At 40.6% G+C, this 24,790-nt stretch overlaps 1 protein-coding gene across 1 annotated transcript in view; it reads left to right on the top strand.

The window, feature by feature from the left end:
• The window catches only part of znf236 (zinc finger protein 236), a 36,567-nt gene that overhangs the window by 9,853 nt on the left and 1,924 nt on the right, over positions 1 to 24,790 (top strand). Inside the window, exons 7-30 of the mRNA XM_083525475.1 lie at positions 2,988 to 3,116; positions 3,210 to 3,383; positions 4,301 to 4,496; positions 5,891 to 6,163; positions 8,043 to 8,246; positions 8,700 to 8,832; positions 10,249 to 10,509; positions 11,085 to 11,374; positions 12,278 to 12,364; positions 12,456 to 12,592; positions 12,922 to 13,004; positions 13,111 to 13,262; positions 13,379 to 13,561; positions 15,204 to 15,492; positions 15,598 to 15,701; positions 16,659 to 17,072; positions 18,782 to 18,927; positions 19,099 to 19,273; positions 19,439 to 19,636; positions 20,881 to 21,018; positions 21,092 to 21,231; positions 21,318 to 21,413; positions 21,530 to 21,673; positions 24,116 to 24,245. Of these exons, the coding sequence (XP_083381601.1) occupies positions 2,988 to 3,116; positions 3,210 to 3,383; positions 4,301 to 4,496; positions 5,891 to 6,163; positions 8,043 to 8,246; positions 8,700 to 8,832; positions 10,249 to 10,509; positions 11,085 to 11,374; positions 12,278 to 12,364; positions 12,456 to 12,592; positions 12,922 to 13,004; positions 13,111 to 13,262; positions 13,379 to 13,561; positions 15,204 to 15,492; positions 15,598 to 15,701; positions 16,659 to 17,072; positions 18,782 to 18,927; positions 19,099 to 19,273; positions 19,439 to 19,636; positions 20,881 to 21,018; positions 21,092 to 21,231; positions 21,318 to 21,413; positions 21,530 to 21,673; positions 24,116 to 24,245 (4,276 nt within the window). The remainder of the gene's footprint in view (positions 1 to 2,987; positions 3,117 to 3,209; positions 3,384 to 4,300; positions 4,497 to 5,890; positions 6,164 to 8,042; positions 8,247 to 8,699; positions 8,833 to 10,248; positions 10,510 to 11,084; positions 11,375 to 12,277; positions 12,365 to 12,455; positions 12,593 to 12,921; positions 13,005 to 13,110; positions 13,263 to 13,378; positions 13,562 to 15,203; positions 15,493 to 15,597; positions 15,702 to 16,658; positions 17,073 to 18,781; positions 18,928 to 19,098; positions 19,274 to 19,438; positions 19,637 to 20,880; positions 21,019 to 21,091; positions 21,232 to 21,317; positions 21,414 to 21,529; positions 21,674 to 24,115; positions 24,246 to 24,790) is intronic.

Raw genomic sequence — 24,790 nt, forward strand, 5'->3', positions numbered from 1 at the left:
TGGAGGTTGAACAAGTAGTTTTGAGAATTTAATTTCTGATCTGAGAAACGGTTTAAAGCAACTGAGAAAAACTGTAACACTAAACATTGTCCCAAAGCAGCTTTATATAAATTAGTCTCTATAAAAAAAAGTCCCTGACATAATATGACAAAGAAACCTTAAGAGGACTCAAAAGGGTCCGTTCATTAGTCAGTCATCATTCCAGCATTGTGAAGGATATCAATTGTCCTGTTCACTGAGGGACACTTGAGTCCAAGACTGTTCATGGAAATGGTGGTCCTACTGTAAGCCATTGTAAAAAAAAACCTGTTCATATTATTCACAGTCCTAATCTATCTTCATGATTTTTCAGTTCCTCCACAGGAACCTAAATGAGACAATAAATACATGTTATCTCTTTCCTGAAGATGTGCCAGTTGTGGAAAATTCTTCATTACAAAGCACTCATTCGATAATTTGAGAACTTGATAGCGCGGTGGTCTACAGTAATAAAATTAGCATGCGGTCTAACAGCAATTTTATCTGCTCTGAAAGTTATTTAGAAAAACGAATGTCAGAAAGGTCGAAAGGAAATGCTGTGTACTTCTTAAGCCTGCTATATATCACTGCATTATAGAGCCTGATGGTGAGGTTTCTTCAGATCGTGAGAGCTCTTTCTCATGAACTCTCCTCATCTTTTTGGTTTATTTGATTTAACTCCAATCCTCTCTAGAAGAAGGCGTCTAACTCGCTCAGAGAGTGCGAGTACGGTTTACACCATTCGACTTGAATTTGATTTGCCCTGAAAGTCACGCTCTTGCTGTGGCGTCACGATTCTGATTCGCCTCCCAGAGCCTGAGTTTTAGGCTTTGCGATAATATTCTTATTCAGAAGGTTGAAGGACGTGCACACCGCTGCTTCTCCAGATCGATAAGCAGCAACTGTCTAGTATCTCTTAAATCTCAAGAAGGACCTTGTGTCTCAGAGGGGCTTGAAAAAATATAAATAATATTCAGTCTGGAAGATCCAGTTTCTCCATTTTGTATTTTATTTTTATAAAACTCTCCTCGAATGTATCAGCTCACCTAGCCACGACTATCTTTCACAAAAGATGCTGTGCTCCATCATTGTTGGTTGTTGAAAAATAATCCATTTGTGTTACTTTGAAGTACGTATTGTACAGACATACTTTGTATATGAGAGCGTTAAGACCGAATGAAGAGGTGTTACAGTTTTCCGCAGTTGCTTGGACCAACATTTCCATGAACAGACTTGCACTCAAGTGTCCCTCAGTGAACAGGACAGTTAATATCCTCACTAATGGTGGAATGATGAATGACTAATGAATAGACCCTTTTAAGTCCTCAAAGGTTTGTCATATCATGTCAGGGACTTTTTTTATTGGGAATAATTTATGTAAAGCTGCTTTGGAACAATGTTCATTGTTACAGTTTTTCTCAATTGCTTTGGAGCGTTTCTCAGATCAGAAATAAAATTCTCAAAACGACTTGTTCAACCTCCACATCTTGCAGTCACTTGTACACATCATAATTTTACAGGTTAAAAAGACAGTGGACTTGTGGACAGTGGTGTGTGTGTGTGTGTGTGTGTGTGTGTGTGTGTGTGTGTGTATATGTGTTTAATTGATGTGTTTAATTGATTGTGTACAATTGTCTGCTGTTTCCTACATTATCAATTGTCCAAATATACCGTAAGGACCGTAAGGACCGTAAGGGACAGTGCTGTGAGGATTGGGCAGCAGTCGAAGGCGGGGGCCTGCTTAGATTGCTGCCCCCGCGACCCGAATTACGGATAAGCGGGAGAAAATGAATGAATGAATGAATGGTTCTCACCTGAATAGTCTTAACCCCCAAAACATCTAGTCATCGAATGCAAAATGGTTAAACCAGTTGTCATAATCTGTCAAGCTAAAATTTCTGTTAAAATTTTTGTTTGTAAATTTGTCTTGAAATCATAAATTGTGCACAATCTCAAATTCACTAATGAAGGAAAGTGTATGCCAGATCAAACCATTATCAACTCAATCTCTAAAATAAGTCAAATTTAAAACTAAAGAGCTTTCAATTGGTGACAGAGCAAAACACAGAATAACAATAAAAATAAAAGAAATGAACATCCAGCAAACGAACAAACAAGAACAGTACAGTAAAAGTGTGAATCCTGTCCGGTCTCTTGCAATCGATATTCCACCTACAGTAATGTGTCCATTTGTGCTGTTGATCTAAATTCATAGATGCCAAACAGAAGAAATTCAGCCTTGTGCATTTTCAATCATTGTAATCCAAACATCAGGAAATACCAAAACCGTGCGCCATCATACTGACAACATGACTAAACATTTTCTTTGTGAACAATGACAAAAAGGACTTGAGATGTTTATTGACACAAATACTTACATTTGAGATTTACATACATTTTGAGAAAAGGACATCGTTTGGTTCGCAAATATTATCAAATCAATATTATCAAATAAAATTTTATCAAATCAAATTTGATTTGTCACATACACATACATACAGGGTACGACATGCAGTGAAATGCTTTGTACGGCTGTCCGGCATGAGGGAATAGGATGGGATGAAGAAATAAAACAAAGAAAAAGAAGGCAGATAAATAAAGACAATAAACTATGTAAAATATAAAATATATAAAGATAAAGCTATATATAGGAAAAATTGTATATACAGGGTATGTTTATGGATACAAGGTATGCTAATGTACAGTAAATAGTAATTACATAAGGTGGTTGATGTGATTGTGCTTTAAGTGAACGTGTGCGGTATGGTGTGGTATAAAGTGAACGTGTGCGGTGTGGTGTGGTATAAAGTGCACTGTGCTGTGCAAGAGTCAAGAAATTCGGCTATGAAAGATTCAAGAAATTCTTTAAAGCAACTGCGAAAAACTGTAAAGTGTTTAACATTGGTGGGACAAAGTTTTTTTACTCTCTTTCTTTTCACTATAAACTAATTTTTTTCTGTATGTTGTAGACTGCAGGTGTCCCTGTGTATCCATGTATGGATTGTAGCTGTGTGTATAAAAAGCTAGGCAGCCTGAATGCTCACATCAGTAAAATGCACATCTCAATCATGGAGGTGGAGGAGACGCCCAGCGCACAGGTAAACACCTACTCAAATAAAGACAGGGTCATTATAAGTTATACGCACCCAAGTGTGTTTATTGACTCTTCACTCACATCCTGTTTCCTGAAGGAGGTGCAGGAACCAGCGCAGACAGGAGGTGGGACAGAAGGACCGGAGGGCATGACCGACGTGATCCAGCAACTGCTGGAACTTTCAGAGCAGGCAACCAGTGACAACGCTCAGGCTCCACCTCCTGGACAGGTTATCACTATGGAGACGGCTATCAATCAAGATATCTTACAGGTGAGCCAAGCATTCAGATGGCGGATTAGAAATGGGCAGGCAGGCGAATATAAAATTGATATTGAAATGCTGTCGCTTAATGTGTATTAATAGGATCCATAATTAAAACCGTAGTTATGGTCCACTAGGCGACCGTTTGTTGGTTTATCTTGAGGCAGGATTTCTTTTGTTCTGCTTCCCGACTTCACACAAATTATTCTTCACATGAGGATTGAAGCAATCAGACATTGTATAAAGTAAAATTGTTTCCCCCTAGCTGAATGCAAAGCTTAAAAACACTGTGACGCTCTCAGTCCCCCATGTTCTCAGTGTTCCATGAATTCGATATTTTACTAATAACCTTATTTCAATTCAGCCAAGTACAACATTTATAATAGCATTACCTGGCAACTTTAAAACGTACTTAGTTTTTCTCGTTCTCTCTTTATGAAGGACAGTTCTTGGCTTTTCCGAGTTGAACAGGGCAACAGGACGGCCTACTGCCCCTGTTCAGATAGGAGTGCGGTTATTGAAATTAGGGCTCTCCTCCAAGCACGCTCAGCTGTGCAATTATATTAGGAGTGTTGGTTTGAAGAAAAGCACCTGTTAGACTTTGCCCTCCCAAATTGCTAGCTCTTGTGCGATAAGGGAGAACTAGTACATGCGTGGGATTTAGCAAAAATTAAATTGAGTGAATAAATTCACCAAAAAAACAGGCAGATACAGTTCTTTGTCACTAATCCATTATGTGTAGGTAGAATAAGTGAAACTTTTGATCCACAGCAGTTCTTGTACACAAACCCTAATGAATCCAGGGTCAATACAGTCAAGTACTCAACGTAGGACACTGGAACAGTGGAGAGAATTTAATTTTACAGGTTAAAAAGACAGTGTGTGTGTGTGTGTGTGTGTGTGTGTGTCTTTCTTTTTGAGAACAGCAAGCCCTGCAGAACAGCGGTCTCAGTTCAATCCCAGTTCAGCCGGAGGTTCAGGGCAACGCTGCAGTACCTCCACTTACCACAGAGGGCACTAACACCCACCCTGCTCACAGCCACAAACCCACTGGCACTTCACCACACAAACTGCTGAAAAAGGAAAAAAGGAACCTCTTAAAAAAGACTGTACAGATACCTGGTGTGTGTGCATGTGTATTTGTGATGTATCTGTAAAGATGAAAGCATGATAGAAAAAACAAAACAATTAAGGAGCCATTGGCTCCTATGAGAAAAACAACAGGCCCCAAATTCTATTTTAAGTGCCACACAAGAATGAAGTTTTCAAAAGCTAAAACATTTACTTCCAGTCATCCTGTCGTGTGCCATCTTTTTACAGCATGGCCTGGAAACTTAAGCGATTAAACAGGCGTGTTGGGTTTTATTTTTGTAGCTATTTCCATTCTTTATTTTGGCACGCAGTCCGAGACACTGCGAGCGCTGACGGTGTTTTCTGTGGCGCGCTCTTCCTGATTATGTGATCACGAGCATTTTTATGCTTTTGACTGTCGCCGTGTTTTCTTATAGTCTCTTTTTTAAATGATTGTTCCGGTAATGAAATCAGATTTCCCCACAATTTCTCTGCCTGCTTTAGAGCAGAAGTTACAAAACATTATCTGTGTCTCGTGATCAAACCTCAGCCATGAAAACTTTTGAATCCAAAAAGTTTTTAATGTCTATTTTCACTGACTGACATAGAAAGATGGTCCTCAGTGTGTCTGTCGATCTTTCTCTCTCCAACGCTGGCACAACTGCAGCCTGCTTTTTTGCTACAGGCGTGTCCTCAGCGGAAGAGTTTGGATAGAGATGGAGACTGTTTGAAAAAGTCTGATATTTTTAGTTCCGACATGTTTTTTTCTGATGTGGGAAGGTGAGCTTTGCTTTAACTGCTTGGTTATCTTGGCGCTTTAACGCGGCGCATGCGTCTTTGTTTATTACGTCAAGAAATTATGTGATAGGCCATTTCTTACAGAACATAAAAAGTCATAACACGCAGATTTAACGGTCATAACGTGTAGATTAAGGTGGTCACAGATGGCAAAAATATTACTCCCAAATGAATATTTTTGGTTGCAAATACGTCCGGAAGTCTGGATCCCTGATAACTGATTAGCTGAATGACTGATCGACTAACTGATAGATTTCATGAGTGCCTGACTAACGGATAAATTGACTGACTAATTGATTGACTGATTGATTAATGGATTGACTGACTGATTAACTGACTGATTAGTTGACTTAGTAACTGATTGACTGACTGACAGATTTATATATGATTTAATATATTATTTATATATTGACCTACTGAATAATTGACTGACTGATCAACTGACTAATTGACAGAAAGACTGACTGACATTGACTGACTGCCTCGCTGGTCGACTGGCTACTAAGACCGACTGACTGAATAACCGACAATTTAACTGACAAACAAAATATTTGATTAATTGATTGATTGACTGGCTAAATGATTGATTGATTGATTTATATTGTCTGTTCATGTTAAATGATGTATTGTGTGTGTGTGTTTTTCAGGCACTATCAGAGAGGAGTGCGGAGTACGCTGGCACGGTTGCCCATACTGCTGTAAAGAGTTTAAGAAGCCGAGCGATCTGGTGCGTCACATCCGCATACACACACACGAGAAGCCGTACAAGTGCGCGCAATGTTTCCGAGCATTCGCCGTGAAGAGCACGCTCACTGCACACACCAAAACGCACTCTGGCATCAAGGCCTTCCAGTGTAACCACTGCAGGAAGAGCTTCTCTACCTCAGGCAGCATGAAAGTGCATATGAGGCTGCACACGGGTGAGTGAGACACAAAGACACACACACACACAGCAATGTGGAAGTCTGCATGAGAGCACTCACACACAAACACACACTTAATCACTGGCATGGAGGATGAAAGTCTACATGAGACACACACCCATCCAGCAGCACAGAAGATGAAAGTCTGCATGAGAACACACACACACACACACACACACACACACACACACACACACACACACACACACACACACACACACACACACATGTCCAGCAGTGTGTAAGTCTGCATTGGAACACACATGCACACCCACGCACACACAAAAACATACATGGACAGATCAATCACTATCCAAGTATTAAACATACACACCTACACATTCAGAATGTGAATTAAAACAATTCTGTGCACGTAAATTAGATTGCCATTGTTTTTTCTAAAAAAAGCTTGAGTAACGGCACACATGCTTGTGAGTCTTGCTGAGTGCGAATTGAAAGCTCTCAGCACGTCATTGCTTTTGCCCCTTCATACTTTTGGTGTATCGTTGTGTCATTTTCTGTAACAGCAGCTCTTACAGAAGTGTCTGACGCAAGGCAAATCACATGTTCATATTCATTTACTCTTCACATCCTTTATTTCTTCTATACATTCATCGCCTTACAGAACGAGGCGTAATCATTCACATGGTGACATTTTCTGTAAGGAGATGTTAATTCAATATTTATAACTCTTACAATATATGAACAAAAGTTTATGGGGGCTTAACCATATGTGCATTTTGAATATCGCATTTCACATTTAGTCCCCATTTTGCATTAAGAATAATTTCCACTCTCAGGGGAAGATGTGACACTAGATTCGGGTTGTGGACATTTGTGCACATTCGGCTACAGTGTTAGTAACGTCAGGTACTGATGTAGAGAGTGGAAGTCTGGGGTGCAGTTCTAATTCATCCCAAATGTGTTTAATAGGGTTGAGGTCAGAGGTTTATAGATGGCCATTTAAGACTAGGGTTGCAAAATTTCAGAAATTTTCAAGACTGGAAAGTTTCCATGGGAATTAACAGGAATATATGGGAGTTAATGCAAACTGATGGGAGTAAACTGGGAATTTACAAAATTGCAGGCCAATAACCGGTAACTTAAATGTAGTTGAAAAAAAATATTGCAGGATCATTTTGGTTAAATTAACCAGATTGAATGCAATTTTCATCAATCACATGCACACAGCACACTTACTGCAGGGTGACTGAGGCCACACCCCCTACATTCACTGTGTATTCCTCTATGACATAACACACATCATTTCCTTAATCCTGCTCACAAAATAATATTGGCATCTCATGTAAATTACAGAAGTATTACATACATTTGTGTTTATAACTTCCTTGTGCTGTGTGTAAGCGATTGTAAATAAATTAAATTAAACAATGTATTAGTGTGCATGCATGTCAGCTTATGACTAAGCGAAATGAAATATACTTATGATACAGTTTATATAAATTTCCCCCAAACTTCTGATTAATTTCCATAAATTCCTGGCAAGTTTCCAACTTTAAATATTTCCAAAATTCCCCAGATGAAGTTTCCATGAAAATCTCCCCCCTCTTTGCAACCCTACTTAAGATCTTACACTCCACCCAATGTAAACCATACTGTATGTTCATGGAGCTGGATTTGTTCACAGGGGCATCCAAATATCGCTGGATAATTCTGGTCCTAATTACCAAAGAGACTGCAGCACCTACGCCACCATAATGACTCTAATAGCTTTTATAGTTTATAATATCTCTGAATTTCATGTGCACTTTATTTTTGTATTTTGCACATCTGCAGGTTTTTCATGAACAGCCTGGAAACCTGCTGAGCTTTTGTATAATTTGATTTATTAGATTGCGCTTGTGTGTTCCTGCAGGTGTTCGGCCGTTTCCGTGTCCACACTGCGATAAGATCTTCCGGACATCAGGACACAGGAAGACGCACATCGCCTCACACTTCAAAAATCTGCAGCAGAAGAAGCACAAATTTCCACGCAAACCAAACCGAGCACGGGTCTCCAAACACAGCATACCAATTCCTGAGATACAACTGCAGGAGCCTATCCTCATCTCTGACCTGGGTATATATATATATATATATATATATATATATATACACACACACACACACACACACACACACACACACACACACACACACACACACACACACACACTCTCTCTCTCTCTCTCAGGAAAATTATGTTCCTGCCTAAAATTACCTTTTAGTTTTTTTTATTTATTTCTTTTTTCCCCCAAAAAAAGCTGCAACCCAGATTTACCCACCACGGGTCACATTACAAACTGAAGAGAATGTCAAGATAATAAAACGCCCTAATTGGCCTAAAGATTTCTCTAGCTCTGGGTATTTCTCCCGTGAAGTCCTTTTTTTTCACAGCACTAATGAGGTTAACTCGACAGGTCAACAATAAGGTTTGAGACCTTTCGGGTTGCTCAGGTTGCACCAGATAAATAGCTATTCCAGCTGATAGTGTGTGTGTAAGTGTGTGTGTGTGTGTGTTTTTGAACTGTAGGTCTGCTGCAGAATCAGAACTCGCGTGCCGCACTTCAGCAGTATCTGGACATCGTGGAGAACGAGCGGCCGTACAAGTGCACGTTTTGCAGCAAAGCGTACAAGAAGTCGAGCCACCTCAAACAGCACGTCAGGTACAGACGTAAAAAAAAAAAAAAAATGCTTTGATAAAGTTTTTGTCTTCGAATGTACTTAAAGTATCCAAAGTACTATGTTTTATTATAACTATAATGTTCCTATTATTATCACCAGACTCTTTGCTTAATCAACTCATTCATTCATTCATTCATTCATTTTCTCCCGCTTATCCGTAATTCGGGTCGCGGGGGCAGCAGTCTAAGCAGGCCCCCGCCTTCGACTGCTGCCCAATCCTCACAGCACCGTCCCTTACGGTCCCTCCTGCAGGTGGTGAGCCCACGGGAAGGCGGCCCCACGTCACTCCGACATCACGGGCCTTGATAATTCCCTTGTAAGGGACCCGCGGAGCATAGAGGGTTAAGGGCCTTGCTCAAGGGCCCAAGAGTGGCAGCCTGGCGATACCGGGGCTTGAACCCCAGACCTTCCGATCGGCAACCCAGCGCCTTAACCGCTGGAGCCACCACTCCCCCCTGCATAATCAACTCATTTTATGTAAAAAAGACTCTTGTTACTCTTAGTACATCAATCTATTCATAAAATGATATTAATGAGTCAGGAGTTTCTTCATCATTTATTCCTTTCAACATGTTGTTCTTGCTGTTATTCTGATGCTAAACTGTATGTTAGTGTAAGTAGAATCCACCAAGTGCCAATTGAAAACAAGTTCAAAACAGAGTGCATGCTCGAACCCTGATTGGTGGATTGCTGCGTGTTCATTAGTTTTTATCCACTCAAATAAAAAGGAACGAGGGATTTCGCAAAATGTAGTTGAGTAAAAAGTGAGATATTTGATAAAAGAAAAATCTACTTCAGTACAGTAACGAATTACATTTACTTCCTTATTGTCCACCACTGATTATTCATAACTACTGAGAGAAAATAAATATGAACTTGAATATAATAAATAAACTTGAAAAAACCCCATAAAAAACCATTAATATTATTAGATAAATTAACTACGTTACTCTTACAGAATTCGTTTTTATCCATAAGCATTAAGAATTGGAAAACTGTATTAGCAGCTATCTGCTAAGAGTTCTTGGGGGGAAAAAATCGATAAAATCTATTTAATCTATCTCAGGTGTTCAGAATTTCTTAGTCTTGAAGAAAAAGGTCATGCATGCAGTAGAAATGAAACTCCCACATATATCGAACTTAATGAGACAAATGACCTTCAGGGGGCTAATTAGCCTCTTAGCGTACACTTTGTATGACGCTCATGGGAAAACTGTACAAAGGAATCCGACAGTGCAGTGAATCACGATGACACACACTGACTGCGGCATTTTAACAAGCTCTAATGTGCCTTTTAGACAATTATTTAAGCAAGCGGAGGTGTAAGTGATCAGTGTGTGTGTGTGTGTGTGTGTGTGTGTGTGTGTGTGTGTGTGTGTGTGTGTGTGTTTCCACAGATCGCACACAGGCGAGCGGCCGTATAAGTGCTTGCAGTGCAGTAAAGGCTTCGCGTCATCGGGTGTGTTGAAGGCTCACATCCGCACACACTCGGGCCTGAAGGCATATAAGTGCCTGCTGTGTGACACTACTTTCACCACCAACGGCAGCCTGAGGCGCCACATGACCACACACAGCGACCTCCGACCCTACATGTGCCCTTACTGCCAAAAAACCTTCAAATCCTCTCCAAATTGCAGAAAGCACATGAAGACGCACAGGTGAGATTAGGGGTTAGGGAGTAATGTAGAGATCAGGGGTTAGGAATATTTTAGAGATTAAAGGTTAGAGAGTAATTTAAATATATGGGGTTATGGCATAATTTAGAGATTAGGGTTAGAGAGTAATGTAGAGATAAGGGTTAGAGAGTAATGTAGAGATTATAGTTAGGGAGTAATTTAGATATTAGGGTTAGAGATAATTTAGAGATTATGGTTAAGGAGTCATTTAGAGATTATGGATAAAAAATAATTTAGAGATTAGGGTTAGGGAGTAATGTAGAGATTAGGGTTAGAGAGTAATGTAGAGATTAGGGTTAGAGAGTAATGTAGAGATTATGGATAAAAAATAATTTAGAGATTATGGTTAAGGAGTAATTTACAGATTATGGATAAAAAATAATTTAGAGATTAGGGTTAGGAAGTAATGTAGAGATTAGGGTTAGGGAGTAATGTAGAGATTATATATTAATCCATAAATTTTTTCATTTTGGATTAAGATTTAAAGGCTATGATTAAGATTTAAAGGCTATGATTAAACATTACTATGTTTCTGATATAATCAATACTGTGTGCAGGTATGAATTGGCCCAGCAGCTTCGACAGCAGCAGGGCTCATCGGAAGACCCATCTCTTGAAGATCCATTGGGAGGTGCCAGTACTGTGGTAGTACCAATGGGTGGAACCGGTGAAGTAGAGGACCCAGTTGGTGGTGGGGCTAACACGGTACCTCATGAGCTGCAGGTCGGAGCAACAGGACTGGCAGCTTCTAGTTCCATTATGGGGACAGGACCTCAGGCCATGATGCAAGTAGTGAGTGAAAACCAGGTGGTGGCACTTGGGGAAGAACCTATGGTACAGGATGCAGGTAAGACACACACACAGACACACACACACAGACACACACACAGACACACACACAGACACACACACACACACACACACATATAATGTTAGGTGTTTTATATTGTTATGTATCGTACAGACAAATAAACATTTGATTTCAGTAGCAATGAATATCAAAGTATGTCATTATGATAGTAATAATGCTCTTTTAATATGCCATATATCTTTTGAAAAGTAAACATTAACTTTCTTATGCATATGCATATAAGTGGTGGGTGAATCTAACAAAAAATTGCCTGCCTTGTCTATTAATAACTACAGATTGATCAAAATTAATTAATCAATTAATTAATTAATCAACCCGATTTTAAAATGGATACTGGATGAATAACATGTCAAATTAAACTGTACTTTATTACAAAAAAAAGGAACAAATCATGAAAATGTGCTAAATAATATATAATGAATAAATTCTATGTAATAAATATAATATAGAGCTCTCAGTGCAGCGCACAGTTGAGTGTAAAATCAAACAGCATGCGCTGTCATTGATTCGCCTCTAGAGGCCGCTCTCAACAATTTTCTGGACCGGAATCCGGAAAAACTATATATTTAGTAAAACTATATATGAGTAAAACATGTATTCCGAATAAAAATTTCTAAATATTTCTATGACATTGTTCAGTCTCATTCCAAATGTAAGAGTGTGGGCCATACCACTGTTTTACAATAAAATTTTAAACATTATTTCGATTCCAAAGCACTTTGTGTGTGATTTGTGAGGTTTCTGTGTGTCCAGTAGCATCTTGTAGCATTCTATACACACACACACTCTCTCTCTCTCTCTCTCTCTCTCTCTCTCTCTCTCTCTCTCTCTTTCTCTTTCTCTTTGTTTATCTATCCACCTATCTGGCCCCTCCCACAGAGTCATTTGTGACCACGCAGCACATCAGCCAATACGGGACACAGACCCTTCAACAGCCTGCATATGACCAACCTGCACTGACGCAAGGTCTGTCCTCACTAATTTACTTTTAACACACACTATGAAACTTTTTTATCACTTTTATCAGAGTGTTGATCTTAAAAATGTGTGTATGCAGGTTTCTCCATCTCGGAAGGGTATACCCAGCATACTACACTTTCCTCGGTGCAACAGTTGCAGGATTCGAGCACGCTTGAGTCGCAGGCACTAAACTCCACTTACACACAGAGCTTACTGAATGTGCACACCACTGAGGTACACGCAAACACACGCAAACACACGCACACAAACACGCACGCACACACACACACACACACACAATTGAATATTGGGTAAACGCAGGGTCAGCAGTGCCAGGTTCTGACCCTAACTGTTCCAAATACACAACAAATGTTGAGTTACAGTTAAGTATGTAGAAAGTACACTAATGTAGTAGTAATGTTTGGTTTCGGAAGTAATTGCCCAGTATTAGTTTTTCCGGTGCATTATAGTTTGGTGCTTGCAAGCTTGTGACAAATATGTTTAAGAAGTAGCTATTTTTATGGAAATCTAAAGATTTTGGTAATGTATGTGTTTGTGTGTAGACAACAGTTTTACTACAGGATTCAAATCGGACGGATTATCAGGATGAGGATGACGAGGAGGAGAACAGCAAGAGGAATTACAGGTTAGATACATTCCCCTACCTGCCCAGTCATCTGTGAATTAAAATCAAATCCAGATGGATGGATGGATAGAGTGATTGTGTATATATATATGTCTGTCACATGCAGGTGCAGCGTGTGTGATAAAGGCTTTAAGAAGTCGAGTCACCTGAAGCAGCACATTCGCTCACACACTGGCGAGAAGCCGTACGGCTGCAACCTCTGTGGGCGGAACTTCGTCTCCACCGGCGTTCTCAAATCGCACCTGAACACGCACACAGGTAACATGCAGTTAGATGTGTGGACGAAAAGTATGACTTCGATGTACTGGAGTATTTAGTGTATAGATTTGGAAGTCTGAAATTCTCAGTCTTATAACCTGTGTGTCTCTTTGAAGGTGTGAAGCCGTTTAAGTGTAACGTGTGCGACTCCTCGTTCACCACGAACGGCAGCTTGAATCGTCACTTGATCATCCACCAGAACACAAAGCCGTACCGGTGTACTGTGTGTGACCAGAGTTTCCGCACACACCTACTACGACGCAAGCACATGAAGCTGTTCCATGCTGTCGGGCCCAGAGGTACGACAGACAGACAGACAGACAGACAGACAGACAGACAGACAGACAGACAGACAGACAGACAGACAGACAGACAGACAGACAGAAATCAATCAATCAATCAATCAATCAATCAACAATGGGCTTGTGGAATGCTGCCCAACATGAAGCAGGGTTACTGTTACCAAGTATTAGACTATTTTCCAATAACAAACTTCCTGTTGGAATGACCATAAGATTCATACTGTATGTTGAAGATGTTATTCTTGATTCTGAAGTGCACATCTGAAGATTTGTGCTGATTCAGCCACAAGGGTGTTAGTAAAGTCAGGTACTGATGTGGGTGAGGTGAGGAGCCTGGGGTCCAGGCAGCGTTCACATTCATCCCAAAGGATGGATACTCATCTATTCAAGTCACTCAAAACTATGTAAAGCAGATCTTCATAGAGCTGGATTTGTCCACAGGGGCATTGCCATGCTGAAACAGGTTTGGGTCTTAAAGTTGTGTGCGATATTGTGGTAACAGTTTGGGGAATAACCACATATATTAATAGTTACATTTAATATGAAATGTTAGTGAAAGTTCTTGTTATTGCTAACATTATAACTGTTTCCTCATTCCTAATTCCTAATTGTACAATTGTTGCTGCGGTCACATTTTTCGAATAGACGTTTATCATATTCGCAAGGAGTCGCTATAATTTGTTACAGCTGTTTATTTACCTGTGTATGTGACGTCCTTGTGAATTAGTTGTTACTGTGGAAATATTGCAGAGAGTGCATTAACTTTTTCCGACTACTCAGATTCACGAATCCAGCGGCGCTTGGCTTGTTATTCTAGTTAACAAGCAACATTATCTTATTATGTCTGCCTTATATTAGTCTTAGCTTTTCATTGTGCAGCTCATTTTAATAATTTAGGAGCTTCTAGACATGTATGGGGTGTGATGTATTGCCAAATGAAAAACGTGGATTCTCTAAAAAAAAAAAAAAAAAAAAACCTCTAGAAGTCTTTTCAATTAATTTTTTTAACCAAGTTTTCACTTTGACTGATGGTGTTGTTGATCTTGGTGCACATGGTGTAATCAATAAAATTCCTCAATGCTGATCGATCAGATGTCTGCCAGGACACAAGGAGATCCGAGTCTAAAGGGGTTGGAATAAACCCCCCCTCTATTCAGACCTGGTTTGATGTATTGTAGTTGTGCAGGTGAACATAGATCTGCACTTCGACTTCGAAAGAAAGGAGAGAAAAGAACAATACATGTAAAGATAAAATGAAAAAGAAAGAGAGAAAGACAGCATATGATCTATTGCATATAATTGAGAATATATTGTGTGTGCAACTTTTATTCAGTAACTGATTTGGAATCAGGTAGGATTTTGTTAAGATTTTGCACTGTAATCTTTTACTGTTGAAAAACACCTAAGGCTCCAGTGGACCAGTTTAAATAGACATTTGCTGGTTTTGGCGAGATTTAGCAACACTTTCCTGTCAAAATGCACAAGTATTCTATTGAAATTAAATGTTAATATCTTGAACAGGACCTTTGAGTTCCACAGATTAGTATAATAAGTACTCTCTGCTGCTTTGCCGATCAAAAGCTTCTAACGAGACCTGACAGCGTAGTGATCTCGCGTGTCCTTGTTATTTTTGCCTCAGTCCTGGACGGAGATGAAGAGACTGTGGAGGTTGATGTCGGGGACCCCTCGCTGGCTAAGCGCATCAGGTCGGGCATCATCACATTCTCAGAGCAGCAGACGGCCGAGCTGGCGCAGAGCGACCCGGGGAATGACGCCTCAGTGTCTGAGAAGGTCCTGATCCAGTCTGCTGCAGAGAGAGATCGCATCAGTGAGATCAAAGATAAGAGCACGCTCGATCTCGAGCCCAAGTTCCCTAATCGCTGCCAGTTTTGCCCGAAGAGCTTTAAAAAGCCCAGCGACCTTGTTAGGTATACAAACACACACACCCACACACATTCAAACACACTTAACTAGTCCATCACTGATAATTAGTTGTTTTTTTAAGTACATAAGAGATGACTGTGTTTGTACAGACACGTCCGAATTCACACCGGAGAGAAGCCTTATAAATGCGATGATTGTGGGAAGAGTTTTACGGTGAAGTCCACGCTTGACTGCCACGTCAAGACACACACAGGTAGGCAAGAAGCCGAGGTGACAACTAGCCATCACATATACAGGGTGATACAGAAGTCCTGAGAGGCCATGCATTGTAATATTTTGTTCTTTCTTGTTTTCCCATTATCAGGATCAAATCTTCTCGTGATCTCGACACAACGATTTGTTTTCACGTTATCACAACTTAGTTTTCTACTGATTTTGACAAAAGTTTCTCATAATCACGATTGAATTTTTTTTCATGATCTCCTCACGATCATTACTTTATTTTCTTGTGTATTCAGGCATAAGAGCATGTTCTAAAGGCATCATCAGCCTTAGTTTAGCACAAGTTTCAAAATTGTTTTCCAAATGATACTGTTTGGAGGTCGACAGATTAAAAGGTTTTGACAATTAAGTCATAGTTGTTTGCTGGAACTATCGGGAATCGGCAGAAATCCATATCGCTAGTTTTTCCGGCTTCCAGTCTGCTGTCATTACAAGAGCGGCCTCTAGAGGCGAATGACTGATGTCACTTGTTGATTCTTTTTACACGTGAGATGGCATGCTGCACGGAGAGCGCTATGTTGTATTTATTATTTATCATTTATTAATTTTGTTCACTTACTAATTATTAATTTATTTATCATATTTACAAATTTATTCATTCATATTTTTTAAATACATATTTATTTAGCATATTTACACGATTTAGTGGGGGGGGTTTTTTGTTTGTTTTTTTGGAATAAAGTTCTGTACTATTTTACATGGAGTGTTTTTATCCAGTATTTATTTAAAAAACTATCGGTTGGTTAATAATCAACCGATCTATCGTACAATCGTCTAATACTGATTATATTAAACAAATTATTATTTTTTTTATTCAAAATCTAAATTTGGTAAATTATAAAATTTTGCATAATTCAGAAAGGACACATGTATGAAAGGTGCTGTGGTGAATTTGTTTGTTTGTATTTTTATTGTTCTGTATGTGCAGGCCAGAAGCTGTTCACATGCCACATGTGCAGCACAGCGTTTTCCACCAAAGGCAGTCTGAAAGTGCACATGCGTCTCCACACCGGCTCCAAACCCTTCAAATGTCCCTACTGCGATCAGCGATTCCGCACATCTGGCCATCGCAAAACGCACATGCAGTGCCATCTGAAGTCCGGCTCTGAGAACAGGAAGTCCAGACACTCAGCTCAGAGCCACATCACTGCCCAGAATGCACCTGGACAGCAGGCCCCGTCCACTGCACCCGAAACACTGCCTTCTGTCGGCCTTCTGCATAGTGCGGGCAATGACCCGAACATCTATATTCACGGAAACCCAGTCCTGACTGGACAGTATGATCCGAGCCTGCTGCAACAAGGCATTGTCGGACAGACTATCCTTCCAGCTACCATGTCAGGTAATGTGTGTGTGTGTGTGTGTGTGTGTGTGTGTGTGTGTGTGTGTGTGTGTGTGTGTGTGTGTGTGTGTGTGTGTGTGTATACACCTAACGTGCATAGCCGTATTGTCTAAAAGGGAACCACCCCCACCATTGCTTTAAGTTTCTTACACTGTATTTCAATCATCCACATTGCGCTTGACCAGTTTCTGAGTTCTTGCAGATACAAAGCAAAACCCCAAAAAAATGCTACCACCAACATGCTTTTTCTGGCATTGACATTCCAGGCTGATAAGCAGTTGAAGGCCCTTTAAGTTTGCCCAGAAACCTTTCATTACATACATATAATAAAGTGAACATCAACAGCAGCCCCACCAGTGACGCAACAGCCAGCATTGATAGCTGTTCCACACGTTTAATTACCGAAGTTTCAACAGCTATCGCACTGTATTGAAATGAAAGTGCAATGTTATTAATAAGCTGTGGCAGCCAAATCCCTTGGAGATCTAAGCAGCCTGGTTGATTCCTACACACAACTAATTGGTGTACTGCACACTTCACGGAGCCAGGATTCTTATTGCCTAGGAACGATACACATCAAGGCACGGGCTGGAATACCACAGGGGTTTGAAGCAATGACATTTCGAAGTCGGCCATTGTGCACGCGTAATTAATGATACTCCAAGGCCAAGATATGTCCTCTTGTAATTTCACTGTTTGACTCTAATCCGAACTCGAGATGCGATACGGTTCACTCCTGTTACGATGCAGTGCGATCACGATGCGTTTCAATGCAATACGACGCAAAGGAAAAAAATATGATGCTCTGCAATTCAATACAGTGCAGATGTTATTTCTTTGGTTCAGACAGACAGCAAATCATAAATTTACTCAAGTGCCTTCTAATTTTTTCCTGTTCTGTCTCCAGTAAGATGCAGCTCTACCTTTGCCATGTTAATCTATATTCTGTGTGACTCGGTCTCTGCAGTGTTGTGATATATTTATATTCATGTAGCAGCAGTGGTGCTGAGAAAACGTGCTCGAGAAATCAATCTAAATTATCGGTCACAAAATTGTTGGTCACTTACGAAATAGTAAAAGTACGGCACATCTGCTAGTAATTATATAAATAAATCCTTTTTTAATCGATGCATCACATCATTAGCTTTCATGCCGATCCTACCATCTCTACTAGATTCAGCTTCATTCGGCATTTCCGATTCACATTTTAAAATCTCATCCGACACGGATCTAAATAGAGGTGATTAAACGTTTTATTTCCATTTCAGTCTTTTATTATTTGCCCAACCTGCCTATGAGCTTCGCTTCATTACCTTGATTTCATATCTTACGGTTTCATTATTATGTCTGTGATTATCATTCCGTTGCAGACCCATTACAGTGAAAGGCTCAAAATATACGCACAATAAATATTTGAGGGAAAAGAAAGTATAAATAGGTCTGCAGTGCTTATTCAACCTGCTCATCTGCAGCTCCTTTCTGTTGTCTGAATAATCTTTTCTTTTTATAATAGCTCAGCACTTTACTTCAAAGTTTTTCGCTTACTTTAGGATATTTGTATTTATTTGAAGTTTGATTGCTGAAAGAAATGATCGTTGGCGACGCTCTAAATCGCAGTAGAATGCGGAGTCACATATTATTTTTTATTCAGTTTGTGGACCAAGCTGATGTACTGTTGTCTAAAACAGATCTGTGTGTGTGTGTTGTAGCAAGTGGTGACCTGACAGTGTCCCTAACAGAAGGTTTGGCCACATTCGAGGGGATTCAGCTGCAGCTCGCGCCATCGGGCCTGCTTTGTCCCAACGTCCAGATATCTGGCATTGACCCGACCAGTATTAACAACATCACACTGCAGGTAACACGAATCCAACACTACACCAAATACACACTATTTTGTACATTAGAACTTTGTAGAAGTTTCAAAAGGCTAAGCAAGGGAATGTGTGTGCTCTGTGTATTTGTATGTGTGTGTGTGTGTGTGTGTGTGTGTGTGTGTGTGTGTGTGTGTGTGTGTGTGTGTGTATAGATTGACCCCAGTATCCTGCAGCAGACTCTACAGAGCGGCTTATTGAGTATCGACTCCACTCTGTCGTCTCAGACCAGTGCACACCTGCTGACCAGTGATGCTGCAGGACACGCTAACGTCGTGATTCAGAATCCCAGCGTTGCCATCGGCAACCTCACAGAGCAGGAACACACAGGTTCTCTCTCTTTTTGTGTTTCAGTCTCACACACAATATTAAGTCTAATAAAGGGTTCGGACTTTGTGTCATGTGATTTCGCTAAACCGGTTTAATGGTGTGTGTGTGTGTGTGTGTGTGTGTGTGTGTGTGTGTGTGTGTGTGTGTGTGTGTGTGTGTGTGTAGCCTCAGAACAGTTGGCTCAGGTGGTCGGAGCAACGGCGCTGGTGGGAAACGGGACTTCAGGAGCACAAGAGATCACACTCACCATCAGCAACCAACATGCACACACTCTCCCTCATACACATCCAGACACACACACTCATACCACCAATACCAACACACTTTCCAATAGCAACCAGGAGATCACGCTTACTATATCAGGTACACGCACACACATTACACACAAACATTAGTTCATGAGTTTGAAGATGTCAAAACATTTCCTTAGATTTGTTTGCTTACATTTTCATGGGTTATTCCATATCGAGCGCATCTACAATGTGGCGTAACTCGAAAAAGATTTTTCTGAAATTATAATACAATAATAACAGTCTAACAAGTAATACTTTCTTAGAAACACACAAGAATTTAAATGTAGCTTGAAGTAACTGAGTTTTGGTTTGTTTGGTAGATAAAATGTTTATTAATTATACGAAAAAATCTTTAAATAAATTCCTCAGAAACGTTCATTCACTTAGTCGCTTAATAACTACTAATACCCAGTAATAACTTTTTAATATTAGCCCTATTACTGTTGCTACTATTACTTCTAATACTATTATTACAACCACTCTTATTACTACTACTGTTATAATACTGTTAGTACTACTGCTTTTAGTCTTAATACTACAACCAGTACTGCTGCTACTGTTACTACTCCTGTTTTTTGCTGTTTTTCTTTTGCAACTGTTTCTCTTTTTTTAAAGTTCTACCACTACTACTACCACTATACCACTATAATATATCTGGTATTTCTACTCTTCTTTCTTCTCCTCCTCATCCAAATGCTACTACTACCTAGTACTACCTAAGACTATTACTAGTCTTACCACTACTCTTCCTCCTCCTCCTAATTTTCCTCCTCCTCTTTCTCCTCCTCCTTCTTTTCCTAATGCTACTACTACCAATACTATTACTAATCTTCTTCTTCAATCTCCTCCTCCTCTTCCTAATGCTACCACTGCCATTACTATTACTCCTCCTCCTCCTCCTCCAAATGCTACTACTACTACTATTACTATTACCACTCTTCCTCCTTCTCCTCCTGCTCCTTTTCCTCCTCTTTCTAATGCTACTACCACTATTATTACCACTCTTCTTCCTCCTCCTCCTCCTCTTGCTACTAATACCACTAATACTACTTCTTTTACTACTACTTGTACTTCTAATAGTACTTTTACCTCTTTTTCTAGTACTCAGTTCAATCAAATTTGATTTCTTTAATGCATTTAACACGGCACAATGTCACAAAGCATCTTTGAAGAAATCCATATATAAATTCAGATAGTTTTCTATTCATTTCATTCCTACTACTATTGCAATCACGTCTGTTAATGTTTCTTATACCAATCCTGCTACAGTGATGCCTGCTGAGGCTGCAACGAATAATGATAATCTCTTACTAGGTCAGGACCTGTTGCCACCACCATGTGCAGGCACAGGAGTAGAAATGGGCGGGGCTTTAAGATTGACCACATCTCCCTCCAGCAGCAACTCTCTCACTCTCAGTTCCGAGCAGCTCCTCACACAAAGCAGCATAGCAGGTGAGAGCCGCACCCATAGATGTCCCTCCTTTCCATTATTACTTGTGTGTCATTAATTTGTGTGTTATTGCAGTGACCACTCTGGCTCCCAGCACCTCTCTTTCTCAAAACATATCAATGACATCAGGGAGTGTGTCCAGCGACAGTAGTGTCACACTTGCTCTGGCGGATACACAGATACTGGACACAGTCACAATGAACCTCAACGCTCAGGTGTGAACGCATACACACAGGACGATCCGAAATACACTCGGGAAGAACACGCACATCTTGAGAATGTATGTTTTGGGTGTGTACAGGGCCAGCAGTTCCAAGGTGTGGTGTGTGAGGAAGGATCATCGGTGCAGCCGGCAAACACGGCGCAACAGGATACGACTCAGACAGAAGAATCCAAGGTGTGTCTGTGTGTGTGTGTGTGTGTGTGTGTGTGTGTGTGTGTGTGATTACAATAATATAAATGTAACTAAGCAGTGTTGTGTTAATAAACATGTTTTGGGTGTTTTGGGTGCAGGAGGCAAATCAGTGTTTCTACTGCAGTATGGTGTTTCCCTCAACGGCCGTGCTTCGTCGCCACTGGAGGATCGCACACGGCAAAGAACGCTGCTACGTCTGCGGTGTGTGTAACAAGGCCTTCAAACGACAAACACACCTCAAGGTGACTATCCATCATTCAATCGCTCCATTATCCTTTCTTTCCCCCCCTTAATTACTGTTTCCTCCACTTATACAAAGGTACTATTTAAACTGTGGTCATGTTGATTATTAGCTGTTAAAATGTCAGTCTTGGGGCCCTTGAGTAAGGCCCTTAACCAGCCCCAGGGGCGCTGTATTATGACTGACCCTGCGCTCTGACCCCGGGTTCCTAACATCGCTGGGATACGCAAAGAAAGAATTTCATTTATGGCATTTGGCAGATGCCCTTATCCAGAGTGGTTAAGGGCCTTGCTCAGGGGCCCAGAAGTGGCAATTAGGTGTGGCTGGGATTTGAACTCATGACCTTCAGACCTCCAACCTCCTTCACTGCCTTAACCACTAAGCTACCACCTTTCACTGTTCTGTAATGTATATCTGACAAGTATAAAGCACTTTTCTTTCTTTCCTTTCGCTTTAACCTGAAAACTTTCTGGTGTTTTTACATCTGTGGCTTTGTGCCATCATGAAAACATTTTGCCAATTGTTTTTCCACCACCACTCCCTCGCAAAGGGCGTACTGGTGTGAGCTTTCTTTTTTGCCTTGTAGTCTAACGAAACATTGCACGGACTTTCATAAGTATCAGCCCACGTCACTCATAAACTACAGCCAGCACGATCAGTCCACCCCTACAGAGCGCAATCCCTGAAATGAAACAGATGTTGGACAGCTGTTAGCAAATACAATCCTGAATAAATTCGGTGATCTCATTGAGACCCTTCATCCTATGGTGCTTCCACATCCCCCCATCCCCACCACCACTTTTTAATAACCCCCAGGATGCCACTAATTAAAGCGCTGAGACAAACACATCACTAGGGTGAGTTGACAAAGGAGCGTCGGAAGCTGGTAATGAAATGCCGAGTGGAAGTGGCTCTCAGCACAAATAACCTTCTCCAGCACCTGCTCTGCACTCACGTACGAGTACTTAGTAGGAATGATACTTCAGGAGCGTGTGTACGGTGTGAATCAATTCATAGCCTAGATGTAAATGAGCTTTAGCAGATGCTTCCAGATGCTTCTACTCATCTTCATTATCATTACATTTCTTTTCCAAGCAGGTCAAATGTACACCTAACGGACCAAACTTTGTGGGACACCTGTCCATACGATTGTACTTCATAAACATCCCAGTTCACAATCGCTCATATTATAACCTCCATTTATCTGAGAAGATTTGCCACTAGATTGTTTGTGAAGAATTGTGCACATTCAAACACAAGGGCATTTGGTAAAGTCAGGTACTTATGTAGGTAAGGTGAGGAGGCCTGAGGTGCAGTAGGTGTTTGCATTCATCCCACATGATGTTTAATATAGTTGAGGTAAGAATTGTGTGCCTCGCTGGAGCTATTTGTGGTAAAACTACATGTATCTGTCCATATACTGTATCTTTTTTTTATAGATATAGTTATGGAGCAGGAACATAAAAGATCGAAACAGAAATATAAGATACTCTTCTGGAAGAATGACACATAATTAATAAAAACTGATAAAATGAGTCCTTTCAATAGAAGAAAACTTCACAAACATCAAAGCACATTTAATATCTCCTTTCTTTTTCAGCTGCTCCCCTTAGGGGACACCACAGCAGATCAATCATCTCTATATCACTCTGTCCTCTACATCTGCCTCTTCCAAACCAACCACCTGCAACATCCATAAACCTCCTCCGTGGTCTTCCTCTTTTCCTCCTGCCTGGCGGCTCCATCCTCAGCATTCTTCTACCCATATATACACCATGTCCCTTCTCTGCACATGTCCAAACCATCTCAATCACACCTCTCTCACCTTGTCTCCAAAACGTCCTACCTGCATAGACCCTCTAATAATCTCATTTCTAATCCTTTCCATTCTTGTAATTCCAATATTTAACTGCCACCTCCAGCTCCACCGCCTGTCTTTTGTCAAAAGATCATACTTTGGACTGTCATGTTGTCTTCTCTCATGATCCCCCCAAATACGCTCAACGTCCCAGTTTCTCACAGCGACTTTCCTTTTTGCTTCTGCTGCTTTCTACACTTTTTTGCATATCAAGCAGGTTGTTGTGTGTTCGAGTGGTGTATTTAAACCCAGAGCGAAAAAATCCTTGAGCATTAATTAGTGGGTTTGAAGAGCGATTGCAAACAGTATGCACAATGGCATGATGGGGATCAAAGCAACCGTGAAATGTTTTAATGCGACCAACATTTTCATTATCCACACGTTGTAAATGATCTTTCTAACTGTTTTTACTATTAAATACTTTTTTATAAATTAAATAATAAAGAAAAGAAAAACCTTTATTTAAGTTCATTACAATTCTTTTCTGTAAAAAGTTAAAAAATAAATATTTTTTTAACATTTTATGCCAGACATTTTCAGTGGTGCCCCCCCAACAAAGTGTGTGTGTGTGTGTGTGTGTTGCAGGAGCATGAGTTTGTCCACACCAACGGTCCATCCCTGAGCTCTCAAAAGCCGCGTCTTTTTAAGTGTTTTAACTGTGAAAAAGCATTCGCCAAGCCGAGCCAGCTGGAAAGACACATCCGAACACATACAGGTACACACACACACACACACACACACACACACACACACACACACACACACACACACACACACACACACACACACACACACATGCACACACATACACACAAAAAAACCCCCATAAAAACCCCATGTACAGTTGCTTATGCCACTATGGTTAGTATTACATTTATATATATATATATATATATATATATATATATATATATATATATATATATATATATAATACAAAATGTGCATATATATTTTAGTTTAATTATACTTTCTGTAGGGGGGAGTGGTGGCTCCAGCGGTTAAGGCGCTGGGTTGCCGATCGGAAGGTCTGGGGTTCAAGCCCCGGTATCGCCAAGCTGCCACTCTTGGGCCCTTGAGCAAGGCCCTTAACCCTCTATGCTCCGGGGGTCCCTTACAAGGGAAATGTCAAGGTCCGTGACGTTGGCGTGACGTGGGGCCGCCTTCCCGTGGGCTCACCACCTGCAGGAGGGACCGTAAGGGACGGTGCTGTGAGGATTGGGCAGCAGTCGAAGGCGGGGGCCTGCTTAGACTGCTGCC

Source organism: Silurus aristotelis (genome assembly GCF_946808225.1).
Source record: "Silurus aristotelis genome assembly, chromosome: 22".
In the NCBI taxonomy this organism is placed as follows: Eukaryota; Metazoa; Chordata; class Actinopteri; order Siluriformes; family Siluridae; genus Silurus; species Silurus aristotelis.